The sequence below is a fragment of the Melospiza melodia genome, chromosome 16, assembly GCF_035770615.1.
Source record: "Melospiza melodia melodia isolate bMelMel2 chromosome 16, bMelMel2.pri, whole genome shotgun sequence".
Classification (NCBI taxonomy): Eukaryota; Metazoa; Chordata; class Aves; order Passeriformes; family Passerellidae; genus Melospiza; species Melospiza melodia.
The window spans coordinates 20594457-20611615 of NC_086209.1; the positions used below are offsets into that span (position 1 = coordinate 20594457).

Here is a 17159-nt window from a genome sequence, read left to right on the forward strand (position 1 = left end):
ACCGCTCCGGGCCCTGCCGCGCGCGCGCACCAAACCGGAAATACCCCACCCGCCGCCATACCTTCCGCCTGCCCCGCCTCTTTACCCCGAGCTGTAGCCAATGAAACCAGCGGTGTTGGGTCATGCGGAGAGCGGCAGAGCCAATGGGAAGCGGAGGGAGAAGTCCTTCCTGGGGAGGGCGGACGCAGGGGGCGGGGCCTGGGCGGGCCTCTGGTGTCAGTGCGTCCGTCGGGGGACGGGGGCCGTTGCCACAGCGGCCCTGCCCCTTTTTCTCTTACCTTGGCTTTTTTCCCTTCCCTTCACCCTCAGGCTGCAGCTGTGTTTCACCATACACCGGCAGGGGGTCTGCGTGGGGGCAGCTGCCTCTGGCGCACCAGACTGCTTTGGGCGAGAAGCTGTACCTTGATCGCTTTTGCATGGAGTCTACTGCAGCTTTACTTACATGAGAAATAAAAGTTTAGAGCACAGAAAGTCCTCCCTGCTGCATCTGTTTCCCTATTACGCCTACGACAACACTGGACAGTGAAGCGGCTTGCTGCCAGTGGTGCTGTGCAAGGCTGGCTGCCGTTCAGCACTGGAAGTGTACGCATGTCCTACTAGAGGCAAAGGTAGAGCCAATAATAGAAAAATTAGATTGAAATGGCAGTGGATTTTGGGGTGGATTAACTACTGATATTGAAACTGTTGCTAATGTGCGCGTGAAATGTCTACATTTCATTCACAAAACAAACTAAAAAAACCCAGTGTGTCCTAGAAACTGTATTTACTTTCTCAGTATGACTCCATATGGACAGAACCTTTGAGGGAGTCAGCCTTCAAGTACTTTGTGCCTTTTGTCCTACCTATTCTTATGCTGCGGACATAAATAGTGAGCCCCTAATTATTCATCCCTTTTATTTGCTAGATAATACTCAGTTCTTATGTAAATAGATGGTATTTCCATATGCTTTTATAGAATTACACTTGTATTACTTAGGGATGAAAGAATCTGGTTTTGGAACACTGAGAAAAGATTGCAAAAGAAGCAACCCTTTTCCCCTAAATCCAGTTATAGTAATGTGGAGACCTTTTATGCATAATGATATTGTGGGGAGTAGATGCGATAAATAATACCAGATTGGTTAGATAAAAATATATGTCGACCCATATATCACTCAAATACATCAGGCCATGAAGATTTGAATGTACAGAATTATCAATGCATAAAATACATGGAATAATTAAATTGTGGCTTGAAATATTGCCAGTCTTTAAACAGAACATGTGCAGAATATAGCAAAAACATCAGTTTTGTAACAAGATATATTCACAGTAGAAAGACAATCCAGTTAGAGAAGTTACTCAAGCAAAAAGTAGCTGCATGCAAATGAAGAGAAACGGTGAATTAGGAAACTGGGTTTTAAGGGTTAGCCAAAGATTTTGCTGTGGGAAATTTGGTCTCTGACAGAGACAAACTGTGAAGTCCAGAAACATGTAGATCTGTTTCCCAAAGGCATTACTAAGCTAAAATAAAAAAGGCTGTAAGCAACGGTATTGTTGGTGGATATTTCCTTGGTTTAGAATTTCCTGTAGTAAGATCCAGGAAGATAAATGTACGTTCATACGTGTGTAGGCTTATCTACTTATTTCAGTCTCACCCTGCAGCTCCATGAAGGAAAGAGAGAAGAAGAAAACAGCAGTGCAACATGTTCGTATTTGTACATGGCTCTCTTCCAGGCAATGTGTTACACTGAGACAAGGAGAGTAAAATAAGGTCTCTGGAGTCTGCTTTGCAATAAATTGTATTTCTGTACTATTGGATTTCCATTTATTTCAGTGATCCTATCCTGGTTTGCAATTGGTACAATAAAAGGAGGAATCCATTTGAAAAGTAGTGCATGTAGCCTTGCAGCTTGTAACATGAGGACCATAGTAAAACAAGGCCATGTCTGATGGGATTAAACTGGTCTGTCAGTAACTGGTTTATGATGATGACTGAGGTTGTATTGCAATGCCCCTGGGATTTACAGTTTGGCTTTATTTTTCTGATTAGAGCAGGCAAGAGAGAGACTCTATAAATACATTTTCTCATCTTATAATCGACTTAGTTAATGATGCATGAGTGGATGGGTCTCCAGCCATATGTTGCTAAGGGGCTCTGTGCAGTTGAAGGAGGGCTGTACCTTCAAGGGTTAGCTAAAATTGAAGGTTGTGTGACTGACAGAATTATTTTAGCTCATATGTTGCAACTTCTGTTCTATATTTTAACACACAGATTCTTTCTTGGAATAGAAGTCCCTTCATTTAAACAATAGAAAATCTATTGTGTTTTCTATCACCAGCTTCCACAGAACAAAATTTTGGTTCAGGGAACATAAAATTCATAAAAATAAGTGTCACTCAAATATTTTGTAACATGGGGTGGGAAGACTTGCCTCCTGTACTTCCTGATGGGAAGGCAGTCCCTGCCAGCAGTGCTGCTGTGCATGGACAGGCTGTCCTGATTTGCCTCTGCAAGCCCAGTCATAAAATCAGTGGATTTGAGATCAGAAGGCCTATGGCATTAAGACAGCCTATCTTAATGTTAAAAAGGGATACAACTTGAAGAATAGAAAATTAGCATAGCAGAAAAAATCCAGCTCTCCCAGTGTGCTTGAAGATGTGTAAGCCACTTAGATACAACCACATACACTACAGCAGGAGTGGATCTGTGCAGGTAAAGGGTCAGTCTGCCTCTCCATACTGTACATTTTTCACTTCAAACTCACTCTAGTCTGGTTTGATGGATTGGACACACAGTTCCATCTTAGGGAAATCCAGGTTGTGCACTCAAGACCACTTTGGGATATAAAGTAAGGCAGAAGGGGATATTTGAACACTTCAGAAGTGCACTGTAAATCCCAAATAGAACCCTTGATACAGATCCACCCCAATTTATTGATATTAATTCACTGTAACAATAAAAAACTCTGCACTATCAAGATGTTTTACCCATATATCACAAGGAATTTTACAAGTGTGGTTAAAGGTGATTATAACGTTCTCAGAGAAATTACCACCTGCTCGTTCCCTTGACTTCTTAGGAACATCCATCTCACTACAAAGCAGTCAGCTCTTACCCAGAATTTCTGTGTCACTGACAGAGCAACAGCTACTGTGGATCTGGCCCATATTGCTTTTTCTTTTTTACTTTACAGTGCTACAAATCTTAACCTTCTTTCATTTTAGCATTCTTTCTTGTGTGTTTACTCATTTTTAACATTCAGGACAAGAAAACAAATAAATAAATAAAAAATGTGCCTGGTTGATCATGTTATGACCAAGTGGCTTTGCTTGCTTGCTGCAGATGCAAGCAGTTGTCAGAGGGAGCTCACAGTCATGACTCAAAAAGCAAGTCACCAAGAACAAAACTATCCTTACAGCCAATTCTTGCACCAACTCTGCTAAGTCCCTTCCTGCCCAGTACAAGAATTCCAGCTAGGAATCTGTGTTCATTCCTGGAAACATGAGTTTTGAGCTTATGCTGGAAAGCTCAGCTGTTGCAGCTTCTTCCCCCACACAATTTGATTTCTTTATTCTATATTTTGAAAGATGAGGAACTCCTGATGAACACACTTTCACAGACAGGGCAAGCCATGGCACCTCTTTCCAGGATACCAGTAGCAGGGACTTGATAGCAATGACTCAGTTTCTGTCCTTCTTCTTCCCACATGGACTAAACACTTTCCTCTTCTTTCGTGATGCTATAATCTGTTAGCAGTGTAACACTGATTTCTGAGCCACGCATGCTGCCTGTGACTGACAGGGCTCTGGTAGGAGAACTGCTCTGGGGAGCAGTGGGAGGCTTTGCACAGAATGCTGCCTTGCAGCATGAGACTTGCTTTTTAAAATGTTGCCGGAAACTTTTGCTCAGCCAATAAAGAGCAAAAGGGTTGACACAGGAATTGCTGAAGGCCAAGGCACGGGAAAAAATAGTTGCTATCAGATGAAAGGTGGAAGCATTGACAGAAGTGTGGTATGTGAAAGAGCGGTACAGGTAGAGGATGTGGTTGGGCAACCAGCAGAAGGCAAACAGAGCCACAAGCACCAGCACTGTCTTTGCAACTCTCTTGCGGGATTCAATCTACAAGAAAGAAATGCATAGCTGGTAGTAATAGCAATTAGTGAAATATTTTTGTTGTTGGTGCTGATTTGCAAAGCAGTGTAAAAGTCTAAATGCTTGAATAACCAAAGAAGCAAAAAGTAAAAATAAAATGAACAAATAAAACCCCAAACCAGAAGACCTAAACCAGAAAATAAATCTATTTCATATTTTTTAACAAAGCATTCCCAGTCAAGAGCACTTTTCTTTTCCATTATACATCATATGACACTCTCATCTAGACTAGGACTTAAAAATACGGTAATTAATGTGTCAGCTCGCATGGATGAGGTCCCAGTGTTTAAAATTCAATGTTTTAACTCTTGAGTTTACAGGGTCACGATAAAACACAGACCCGTCTCTCTTTAGGAAAGAGTGGACACTCACAAATGATGAGTCATGAGCATATGCCTAAGTGCACAGATGAGTTTGGATTCAAATTTGGTACAGGCTAAGTTTGTGGAGCTTTTTACTCCATTATGAGGTAAAGTTCTGTACTTAAGAATTAGTATTTAATCAACACAATAGACTTTAGAAAATTGGAGAGTTTAGTGCTTGATCAGAGCTTACCTGCTTACGGGCATGAGAGTGTTCTTCTGCTGGCATGTTGGATGTACTTTTATATAAAGTTCTGGCGATAAGAAAGTAGTAGACAGAAATGACAGCTAAGGGCACAATATAGAACACTAAGAAGCAAACCAGGGAGTGAGCTTCCTGCAGGATCTTCTCAGATACAGGATAGGGGGCACACGCCTCAAAAGTTATATTTTTCTCAGGATTGCTGAAAGAATACAAATCTGAAAAAACAGCCTCTGGGATAGCAAATATCATGGAGACAATCCAAACACAGCCCGCTTTACAGCAGGTCTTCAGGAGCGCATCTGAAGTCTGCAGTTCCAAGGGTTTAACAATGGCTCTGTACCTAGAATGACCAACATTGCTGTCAGAATAAACACAGAAATAATGTGAGCACATACTGCAAAATTCTTAAGGCTAAAGCCATTACTGTTCTCACTAAACAAAGGGTGCTGGAATTCTCTTGGAAATGAAAGCAGACACCAGCTCTTTGGAATTAAAATCAAAATGTAAAAATTATTTTCAGGCATGTATTTTAATGGATTGACAGGCAGGAGTTGCCATTAAAACCTTCCTATGTAAAGATGACTTCTAAAGTTTGGATTGGAATCACTAAGGGCAATCATCACTCCTAATTTTATGACACTGCCTTGAAAGATTTATGAAGGAATTTGTATGCAACATTGATGAAGGTAGGAAACAGGTTAACTATTTTATAAATAGATGAAACCATGCATGTTTGCCCCTCCATTCTTCTGTCTTCCTGAGACCCCTGCTAAGTGCAGTGATCTGACTCAAAATAATACTCCAGGATTCATTCTTATTTATAAAGCAGGAGAGGGCACTGCTTTTGATTCATGCCTGTGATTCTGCAGCATATGGACTGAGTCAGACATACAAGAAGAATCTGGATTAATCTATAGATGTGTGATAATTTGTGTGGAACTGGGACATAGACCAATTTCCTTGAAGGCAGATGAAGCACAAGAAACAATATACCCTGCTCCTAAAGGACCAGGGAGTCTTGATAATGCAGAAAAAGCAACCCCTCCAGGGGAGCACAAGGCTGGCATGAAAAGAAAGGCAGTGAAAAAGGACCCAGAGGATAAGAAAGCTTAGTTGTATCATTTTGCACAAGCTGAGGATCTGGTCTTTTTCTCCTCTAGGCAAATTTAAATAGAAAGCTGGAAGCTGGCTTGCTATTTATCAGATAAATACCATTTTTATTCACTTTGAGCTCTTCTAGCATATTGGAACACAACAGTCTGGCATTAAGCCCATGACTGATCTGAGCTTGCTCTGTAAAAAGTTTATGATGTAGTTACTCTGTGAGAATGTAGTGCAGAGTATTTATATAACAGCTACCATGAAGAATTAAACACAGAAACAAGTGTCTAAACCATACAATCAGAGGAGAGTTGGGGTTGGAAGGGATCTTTAAAGGTCATCTAGTCATGGTCAATTCTGAATTGACATCCTACAGGACCAAGACCTTGGAACTACAATAGATAGTTCAACATAAACATTAGTTTATTTTCAGCAGTAGTTAAAAAACCCTAAAATAAACCCAAAACAAAACAACAACAAAAAAGCAAAATGTTAGGTAGTATTAGGAAAAAATGGAGAACAAAAGAGACAATTGTGCAATTACTTGTATCCCTGATTCATGCAACTTTTTATTATCGTGTGTTGCTCTGCACACCTTAACTAGAAGAAACACAACCTAAGGATGGATTACGACATGAATAGCCTGGGGACATGAAGAGAGATCACTGTCTCCCAACACAAGTGCCAGCACCATCAAATGAAGCCATGTGCAGTGCAGAAATAAAAGGAGTTACTTTGTACAGGCAGTGAAAGCCATTGCTAAGCAAGTTCAAGAAAAAGCTGAACAAGTATCCAAAAGAGAAATTCTTTGAGGTTATAATAAATAGACAGAAACAACATCTGTTCAGTGTCATCTGAAGGTCTAGGGTTTAAAATGTAGTTCAATAGAGGTTTTTTAATCTTCCTACATGTCTTTTCTTGTCCTTATCCTACCACTGCTGGAGGCTAATATTGGTCTACATGGATCCTTGATTTGACCCTATGCAGTCATTCCTGTGCTGGCTGATTATTTTGGAGTACAGTAACTGTACCACTGGTAAAATTCTGGACACATGTACAATTTGCTATTACATACAATCCACGATCACTGGCAGACAAGAGGACCTTTTTTCTCTCTCAATACTAAATTTCATTTTTTGTTTTTCTACTCCTCAATGCTTCTGCTGATTGGACTGAAATCTCCTCTTAGTTTTGTTCATTCAAGAAAGAAGTACGCAGAAAACAGATTCAGCACTTACTGACAGCAGTCAGAACACTGATCCCTCCTAGTAATGCTGTCATTACAACCTGAGTTTAATTTCATGACCCCTGGGCTAAAATATTTCTGTAAAAGACAGAAGAACTACAAGAGAAAAAGAATTATAAATATATACACTTCTCAAGGTGAAAATTACATTAGCCATCAAATCACGAGAATCATTCCTTTGTCCCCCAGTCTGTTCTGTGTTTTCGTTTGGCTTTTTATACCATGTCAGTCTTTTACGTTCTAGGATTTTAAAGCATCCCTGAGTACATAGGTTAAAGAATTTTCACTCATAATCAGTTTTGTTTTTCATCTTCCTTGACTACTTCACTGTACCACTAGATAGCACCAATATACTGTCTTTTCCCAACTTAAGCCATTTCCTTTTTCTGCACAATTGAGAAAAACCTTTGTACCATACCTCAAACTAATAAAAGGTCAGAAGAGTTAAAGACTTTTCCTCACCTCACTGCCTTAAAAAGAAGTGCTACAATTTTACTATCACACATTTTAAAATTACACGGGGGGCTGGTATGTTGGGATTTTTAATCTATTGCAATGTGCTGTTTAAGACTGTGCAAAATTATGATATCTGCTATTTTATTAATTTCTAATTTCAAACCTGCAGCGTCTCCTGGCAAATCAGTTGCACAGACTCACCTGTCAGCACTGAGAACAGTCAGGGTAAACACTGATACTCCAACTGATGTTAACTGGATAAAAGACAGCAGCTTGCACCCAATTCTTCCGAAGAGCCAGGTATCCGCAATGTAACGTGTTGCATCTATAGGCACACACGTGAGTAAAAGCAGCAGGTCTCCGAATGCCAGGCTGGTGATGAAGATGTTGGGAACCGTCTGCATTGATTTAATCTTGAAAAAAACTTTGATGAGTATTGCATTTCCAAGGAGACCCACTGAAATGATCACAGCGTATGTAACATAAATTGTGCACAATATTTCTAATCCTGGAAAGGAGTCTTCGGTCCATTTTTCATTCCTGCTTTCATTTTCAGAGCTTGATTCCACAGATGCACACAAAGTCTGATTAGCTGATTGCAAGTATAATTGAGACATTTCTTTAACTGTCTCTTCTCCCCAGGCTGGACTTCAATTGATAAAAAAAAATGTTTAATATTTAGCTTGCAGCATCTCAGCAGGGTCAATGGAAAGGTAGAAGCTTGTGTCTGAAAAACAGATTCCTGTTGCACATTAAATACTTTCACTCCCTTCTGTATCTCAAAACATGCCTAGGAGAAATGCACATAGGTCTTGTTCTGAACTGGATAGGAGGAGAATTTTTTTATTGGCTTTTCAGCTGGTGGAAAGAGAGGGAGGAGGAAAAGAGAAACAGAGTTCCTTTAAATACATTAGTTGAAATGAGGTGGGATTTTTACTGCAGATATACTTATGATAAGTAAATATCATATTGTATCAAAACTATAACATTAGGGTTTGTGTATTACATAGCAAACATTTATTACTGTTGTTCAAAAATTTCTAAAATAAGAATATAATGAAAACCTGAAATAGTTTTCCCAATAGTATGGCTAAGCACAGAATATACTAAACACAAAACTCTTCAGTACACATTCATGGCAGATAAAATATATCAGAATATAGTTAATATTTTCTGACAAAGCAATAGAAACAGACTATGCTCTTGTTGCAGCGTGACAGGGTGGTAGAAATGCTGCAACCTTCTTTGAAACACCTCCTTCAGAAGCCGCTCAGAGTAAGGCCACAAGAACAGCCATTTCGAGTCCATGCGCATGCCACAGATAACTCAGCAGAGGAAAGGCAGAAAGGATCTTTGCATGATATATTCCAGCAAGGGGTTTATTGCATTCACCATGCCAAAGGGACCAGAGACAAAAGACCAAACCCTGTGGTCTGCACGACTGAAGTGTGGGGTCAGTGACCAATGACCTGAGGGCACAGGTGAGGGCAAAGGGCAGGACCAAGGGCAGCAACCTGCAGGGGGATGAGGGATGAATAATTGGGGTGGGCAGTGTCACCTGGCCAATGGGCGAGGCAATCTGATGTAGATTGACAGTAGTGCTGCAGAGCAGCATGGGTTCAGTCTTCTCTATAACCCTAGGTGGGGAAAACTCTATGATAGAGTCTTCCCTGAGGGGGAGGAGTCAGAGCATTCCACATGCTCTGATTAGCCTTTCTATCACAGAAATGCAGTGACATTCCAAAAGGCAATATAAAACCAAAATTTATGGCCACAGTACTGGTAACACTTAGGTTTTTTCCCTTGAAACAGTCCCACTCTTTCAATTTATGCCAAAAGTATGAAGAAGTTTACAGGTAGGTGCTGGTTAGATACCTGTTATCTTGCAATAATCCATGTACATATTGGCTTTGAATGGTACAACTGGTGAGTCAAATCTTCTGAGAGAAGATTCCTGATTTCCTGATGCTTTCTCAATCAGACATATAAGTATTAGTATGGGTTTTCTTATCTTTAGATAAGTCAACAGTCAAATCTCAAATAATCTCATAATGTGCTCAAATCATCTTACTTTGATGAACTCCTGCTTAACTTTTCGGTAAACAAAGATACAAGAAACGTGGTGCATTGAGCTAAATCTCCTAAAATTAAGAAAGCCAAGATCTAATTCTAAATAGTGGGAGTGGAAAAGAGATCAAAGGCCTGAAGCCTTATGCCTTGAAAATTAAGATCAGTCACTGGAGTATTTTTCCTTCAGATTGTTCTTGAGCTGTGACATTGGAGTGGAGAAGGTATCCTGCTCAAATCACAAAAGCAGCCTTATAGTCCCCTTAGCTGCACATATTCTGACACACAAAATCAAGCTTGTTTCATTTACTCAAAAAAAAAATAATTCTCTAAGTACTATGCATGAAAAGCCTTATTCTTTTCCTCCCGCGGTCCCAATCCTTTCAAATATAACCATGCCATATATATCAGGTGGTGAAAGACCAGGTGGTAGAATGTACATCAAATGAAAGATCTGTGCTGTGTCATGGTGGGAGGAGACGTTACTGATGGAAAGAGGATTCATGGGTTAAAAGTACCAATTATGCTTTTTGAAAGTGCTTTCAGAAGAGAAGCTCTTTTCATCATCAACCAGAATATGTCCTTTCATGCAGGTGCAGTATGTAGGTTGCTCACAGATTAAGGTACCTTTGAGGATCCTGATTATGTTGTCCACCCACACTGGCGTAGTACCGTACATTATATTTAATACAGAGTTCAGTAATTGTAGCAGATTGTGACAACTTAATGTCAGATACTTACATAAATATTTCATTTTCCTGTATGGGAGATTCAGGGTGTCACCAAACATTGGGAACTAATTGTACTCCACCAAGTGTTGAGTGCTCAAGGGTGGCATCTGAACGATGCATCAGGTGTTTAGCTGAAACTGGAATTGAGCTGGAAGAAGCTCATTGCTTGTCTTGAATTGCACTAGAGGTTGGTTGATGCACCAAAGCTTGCCCAGCAGCAGAGATCCCAACCAACTCTTACAGTCCCTGAGCTTCCAGAGCTGTTCAAGAGATTTGGGCTGGCAACATGGACTCTGAGGTTTGGTAGTTCTGTCACTTGAGCATTTTGTATGCTGGGATGAAGGACCTGAACTGGTATCCCTCTGAGCAACTCATAATCCACAGGACAGGATTCTTGAGCTGTTAGTTGCTCCCAGCAGTTGTTTTGGGGGGTGATTCAGGTATGAAGGGAAAGCAGACAGATCTCCCAACCCATATTAAAGCCTCTTGAGGATATCAACATGTGTCACAGCTGCAAGCAACTCCAGAAAGTGGCAAAAGCTTAAAATTCTCTTTATTCCTGTTACTTCATGTGCTGTTCATCCCAAACTGGACCAGAGTTTGTGTATCCAGACATGAATGCCCATTCTGATGCTTCACGCTTTAGAACTCCCCACTATCTGGAAACAGACTCATTTTTCCTGGTCTCTCTCTCTAACAGGGCACAGTACCCATGTCTAACCCTGCTCAAAGCAACATGAAATTCTACTTAATTTTTTCTTTCCACTGAGAGACTGCTTTTTTCCCATCTTTTTGCCTCCCTGGAAGAATGTGGCAGCAGGAAGTTTTATAATTTCTCACAATTCTTTCCTCAGTCCTTTTATTACTGGAGGTTTTAGGTAGTTGTCCAGGTTCTCTCTTTATGGAGCCTAAAATACTGTCTTAGTGGATCAATAGGAGGTGAAAACCACTATTTTCAAAAAGCACACAAAATAACAATGTCTACACCCAGTGAAAATCTGAAGGACAGATAGCAAACCACATCTGCAATTTGTTTACAATAGCAGAATTTCAGCTATTTCTGATAGCTTTCTGTTTTTCAAATCTAGCTCTAAAGGAAGAGAATGGCATTGTTATTCCAAATCGTAAAGTATTCTAAGGCATTATTTTATAGTTTTGCCTCCTGGTGTGAAAAGCAGTTGAAGTAATTCTGGCTAGTTTTTCAGGCTCAAGCTTCACAGAAAATAAATGCTCCTTTTGAAATCCTTTTTGAAAACAGCCAAAATCTTAACTCACTCATAAAGAAAATTATTTTCCAAAGTATTAATTTTTTTTGTTGCTTATTTTTGGTATTTCAAGGTCCATTGTTCATGCTGCATTGATCATTATTTATAAAAATATGTCAGAATGCCTTGCAGCTAAAGTGCTAGGAGCACAAAACTGATATGTACTAAACCGCAGCTATATTAGCCGGCCTGGTTAAGATAATTTCATTAAACCTAAGATAATTTTAACTCATTTTTTTCGGTTGTTATTTGTATCATTTCTGAATGATACAAATTTATTTAGTAGTCTTAACTCTTCTTTTACGTCTCAAACTCATTTTAAACCCTTTGATTGTCTCTCCTAGCAGTTTCACCATCTGTTTATTGCTGGCTGGTGCATCCTTCTGTCTCTCCACAGAGTGAACTGACGTTTATGTTTGTTGGGTGTTAACAGTAGACTGATTCTGAATAGCTTGCCTATCCTAGTTCTGAATTGGGTAGACTCTGTTGTGGCATCTTCTCTTAAAAAAGGCTTTTCTTAGGTTAGGATCTCTCCTACAGATGAGCCTGGTTGCTGTCCATGTGCCCAGACTCTTTAGTGCAAAGCTGGACTTTCTGCTGGGACACCACAGGCGCATTCCTGGACTCCTCCAACATGGAGAAAACTGATTTAAATCTAGCAGTCTGACCAGATCAATGTAAATCTGTCCCTTTTAGCAAATCCCAGTAGCCTTCCTTTTAGGGCATGTTTTTCTGACACAATGGAAAGCTTTTTGCTCCTTCATCAAAAAGTCTGACCTGGAGTCCTTTAACAACTCCAACTTAGAACACAGACTGTGCATTTGTAACTAGGATTTCTGAAATGTATTTTTCTTCCTAGTGTTTTCTGAGCTGGCTTTGCCACATTTTGTTGTATTCATATTGTTGTATAATTATATTTCCTGAGTCTCATACCTTCTCTCGATGGTTTTCTCATGGCAGATCTTCACAGCAGTGGTGTTGTTGCTTCTCGGTCAGGGCTCCTCTCCCAGGCTCTCCCTGACCACCCCGCCCCCTTTTATCTCAGCTACCTCCATGGGCTACAGCTGCTGCCCAACCAAGGACATCACAGCTGCAGCCCATTTACAATAACTAGAATCAGGGCAGGGTCACTAATACAATACAAAGATCTTTCACTGCCATACATATATTTACAATACATAAGTTAACTCAGGCCCCTACAACATTTGTTTTGAGAAGAGGAGTCCCTGCTCTAGAGACAACCTTCTCAGGGATAGGTGTGAATAATTGCCTTGCTTCTGACTTACATCAGTCAGAATGTGCTACAGCTTTAATACCTTCTCTTTAAACTGAAATTGCCAATGGCATCACACGTAACAGCAAGCTGAAGGGGCAAAATGCCATTTCATGGCTGTGTGACTGTTCCCAATCCATTTTCTAGTTTTCAGGCAGGCAAGTATTAAGTGGAAAAGCCTGAACGCATGCCGGAGTGAGCATCCATGTCGGAGAGAGCAGTTCAAGTTCAGAGCAGATTACCAAAACATTCAGGGCTGCGTTCTGTTCTGCTCTGTCCTTCTAGGAGATTTGGAATACGTCATTTCCATGTACCACATTGAATGCCTCTCAAAACAGAGAACATTACCTCCCTATCTTGCCAGGCATCTATTTCAGAGCAACAAGTTTCAGGCAAAGGGGAGGAATGTTGCAGAGGGCACTGCCCACGCTGGATTTCTTCACTTGTGATGAAAAGAGCTTGATTTCAGTGTCTGTCAATCTGATGGTTTTCACCACTAAGTGGGAACATCTTCTCTATCCTGTATCGGTTTTTTTTTTTACCATTGCCCAGTCTCCTGAGCAGCTGGAGACATAGCAACTACTGAGCTATGAAAATGGAAAATGTTTTTAGTACACTTCAAAGACAATTTCCTCATCTGTGTCACATTCATAACAGAGTGTAACCATTTATTGTAAAAGACTACACATGTAGGAGAAAAAAACATTGGTTTATTTCTGGGTTTATCTGTGTGGAGTTGATTTTACACCAAGGGCAGAGGGAGCCGTGTAGGTACTGAGACTTGGGGCATCAAATCCTGCAGCAATATTTAATTGGAACAGTGTCCCTGTTTTTTGAACCTAAGATGAGACACCCAATTAAACTTTCAAATACCACAAGACTTATCAGCATGCCTAGGAGCAAAAATAACACCATCCCAGCCCCCACTGTTACGAAAATGAGACGGAAGGTCAGTTCAGAGGAGCTGTCCAAAGGAGCATTTGGTGATGCAGCAACAAGATGGGGTATCTTTTTGGTTAAAATATTAGAAAAGAGTTTCAGATCTTGTTACAATGCCCAAATTCAGACTGTCAGTGGAGTTATTGTGATGCAATTTGCCTGCAACAGGATCTCAAATGCTGTCATTAATCTTTGGCTCCACATAACTTTTATCCTGTTTTTCCATTCTTGCATCCCTTCCAGTCCTCTTTTCCAGGAGTTTCCTCAGCCAGTTTCAGTATGGGAATTGCCAGTGAAATATCGGTGTCATTTCTTAGAAAAGAGAGAAAAATAAACACTGGAACAAAACCCTTGCACTTCCCTAGTTACAGGAGCAATCAGGCAATGAAATAATGTAGCAAAGATAATTCTTCTGGGCATCCTTGAAACTCTCCATGATTCATTTACTTTGGAACCATTAAAGTGCCATGACATGCTAAATACTTTCTGATACCTAAAAGCACAGAGAATTGTCCATTAAGGCTCAACAGTCATCTTATGCAATAGGCAATTATCTTCCCAGTATTTTGATTTTTAATCTCAAATCATTTTCCATAATGACATTTCTTTTGTTGTCTCAGTAATAACTGTCTGCTAAATGTAGAAAGAATCATACATCTTGCGTGTACTGGTACCAATACTTCAGATTCACACAGGCAGGAGGAAGCTTAAACAAGCTGTACTAACCTTTAGCTGCCATCCTATGTAAGATTTATCTATCCCAGGGTTACCAAACCACTGTACATATGCTGAAATAGAAGACAGGTTTAGCTACTTGTCCATGAACAGACTTTAAAAGTCTCCAGGAACCCATGAATGAGCTGCCTACATCTTGGATCTGCACCCCCTGACTTAGCTAGGATGAGGAGTGGTGGAGTTTTGTGCCAGTCTAAATAGGAAGGTGGGAGCGGGGAGGTTTTGTTCTATTTGCCACAACTTCTGCTGTGATTTTACTGTCATTTTTTGTGGAAGAGTAGACTTTAGGAAAACAAAGATAGTGCAGAAGGTAGTCTCACACCTGAGGAGTTGCAGCTGTACTAATCACCAAAAATTAGGAACAGGCCTGCTCTTAATAGGCCACAGCTGTGTCCAATAAGAAGAGTGCTACAAAAGAGTGGCTTAGCTGGTTGAGAAGAGAGTTGGACTTTGTTGTGTGTACTGTGAGGAAGGAGGAGTTAGTGCTGTGAGGCGCTACCCATGAGAAATAACCGATAAGGTATGGGAGCCCTGCAATAAGATGACAGCAATTTTTTATTTCTTTTGTATCATCTAACCTATTGCTAACACTGAGATCTGACTTCAAAAAATTCAAATGAATATACCTTCTGAAATCCTTTTATTGCTTTAAAATAGAGCACACATCTCCTAGTGTATGTATCACTAAAAATAATCTGTGAGTAAATTGAGAACAACTTAGAAATCAAAGTTGCTTTTACATTGAGTCATAGAATCATGGAATGGTTTAGGTTGAAAGGGACCTTAAGATCATCTCGTTTCAGCCTTCTGCCATGGGCAGAAGTCAACTGATAGAATCCAAATGGGGAGGAGGAGGATGCACTTGTCTTGGTCACACACTGGTCACAGCTCCAGCCAGAGCTGCAGAAGCTGCTCCCATCATTTACAATTATCAGCGCTTAGAAATTGCATGAGATTTGTTTCTGTGCGTGTCCTCTCCCTGTTAAAACCATCAATGCACAATTCTGTGACAGAATGTCAGCACAGATATGCTGGAGAAGAGGAAATGCTACAGTGCTGGTGTGGAAGATATTATTTCAGCCCGAGGAAAATTACACATCTTCATTCCAGCTGACAACCTACACAATGCCATACTTGAAACATAAATGATACACTGTTCAGCTGGAAAAGCCATTAGGCATGTGACAGAGAGTGGAAGTGAGCTAACCGCCTTCCCAGAACAAATAGCGCTTTGCATTTAATGTGAGCAACTTGACAGGGTTTTAAAAATTGACTTTCAGATTTTGCTTTTTAAAAAAACAACAACAAAAAAAAAAAAAAAATAGAATCAGTAGGAAGAATGGAGACCTCCACCTGTGCAGCTTGCCCTTCTTCCCACTGGTACACCTCCAAACTGTGAAGCATGCTGATGGATCTGCCCAAGAAATGGCATTTCCAAACTTTTCTTGGCAGCCTGAGAAGTCTTTTTTATTGCAGCACTTTTCTTGCTGTTTGTCCAGCTTTTACCTGAATCTTTGCTGCTCCTAATCCTTTACGAGGGCATGTAGCAAAAACTTTAGAAAGTCAAGGTGCATTTCAACTTTTATCAAGAATGTAAAAAAAATAATTACAGCATGCAGGAGACAAGGCCAGTCTTATGTTGCTCTCATGTTTTGCCCTCTTCTGCTGTCTTTTTATTTTAAATTAGAGTCATAGAAAATACATTTGGGAGGACTTGCTCTAAGGGAAAATCAATCTATACCAATTCCAGCAGATATTTGTCTTATGACCCTGAGTGTTTTTTAAGACCTGCGGTGATGGCAATTCCATGTGCTCTCTAGGCCTCTTATTCCTTGAAAATAGAAATTGTTACCTAATGTCTATTTGAAATGTAAGTCAATTCTTCTCTGTCCTCTGAAGTGAATGTAAAAAGAATTACCGCAGGAAGGAGAAAGTGCAGGTTGATGGAGACACATCGGACTATCTACCCACCTGATCTTATTGATGTAGTGGAGACAAACTGGTCTCGAAGGGGTTCAGGGGAGGACTAAAACTCCAGTTCCCCCAATGAACAACAGAGCCTCCTTCATCAGTCTCTCAGGATCCCCCTGGGCTGTGCAGCAGCCAGGTTAGGGGAACAGGGGGGTTAGGCACAGCTTTAGCACCACAGCAGTGTGTTGTGCTTCACGCTGGAAAGCAGGGAATGCTTATATTCAGCAGCAGATTGTGGAATAAAGAGTTTACTATAGAAAATAAAAAAATCCAATAGCTCATGCCCAACATAATGAACTACCTTTGTTATTGAATTTAATTCTCCTTGAAAGCAATTTCAAGTTAGAAACATGTGGGTACGGGGTGGAACTTGTTTGCCTGTTTTTAGTGTCAAGATTTCTCCCACAAAGCTCCATAAAAAAAAAAAAAAAAGCTCCATTTTCTCCATATAGGCACTGAAGGGCATCTGTCTGATTTCAAGTAAATTGGCTGTAGGTACTGTACCTCAAAATATTAATCTTTTTTCACTAATTGCTATGTAGGAGTTATTCACTGACTGAAAGAACCTTTTGTATTTTGTATCATACATACCAGTTCTAAGACATCACTTCATTATATTATTTTACTCCTCTATCATGGGTACAGCTTAGTGTTCCACTATATTAACAATCAT

The 17159-nt window shown here is 40.3% G+C and overlaps 1 protein-coding gene and 1 long non-coding RNA gene across 2 annotated transcripts; one reads left to right on the top strand and one right to left on the bottom strand.

The window, feature by feature from the left end:
- The first annotated feature begins 4 nt into the window (after window positions 1–4).
- LOC134425866 (uncharacterized) lies at window positions 5–1800 on the top strand. The gene is made up of 2 exons (XR_010029789.1): window positions 5–608; window positions 1645–1800. It is a non-coding gene; the product is annotated as an uncharacterized LOC134425866 (long non-coding RNA).
- Window positions 1801–3423: 1623 nt separating this feature from the next.
- BRS3 (bombesin receptor subtype 3) lies at window positions 3424–8122 on the bottom strand. Its single transcript, XM_063170888.1, has 3 exons — window positions 7707–8122; window positions 4691–5042; window positions 3424–4102 (listed from the first exon to the last, which is right to left on the bottom strand). The coding sequence occupies exons 1-3, from the start codon at window positions 8120–8122 to the stop codon at window positions 3695–3697; spliced, it is 1176 nt and encodes a 391-aa protein (XP_063026958.1). The 3' UTR covers window positions 3424–3694.
- Window positions 8123–17159: the final 9037 nt, after the last annotated feature.

Coding starts and splice junctions, on each gene's coding strand:
- BRS3 (XM_063170888.1), bottom strand. CDS start 8,122: ATGTCTCAATTATACTTGCAATCAGCTAATCAGACTTTGTGTGCATCT. Junction 5,043..7,706: donor ACTGTTCTCAGTGCTGACAG/GTGAGTCTGTGC, acceptor TGGTCATTCTAG/GTACAGAGCCATTGTTAAAC. Junction 4,103..4,690: donor ACTCTCATGCCCGTAAGCAG/GTAAGCTCTGAT, acceptor TCTTTCTTGTAG/ATTGAATCCCGCAAGAGAGT.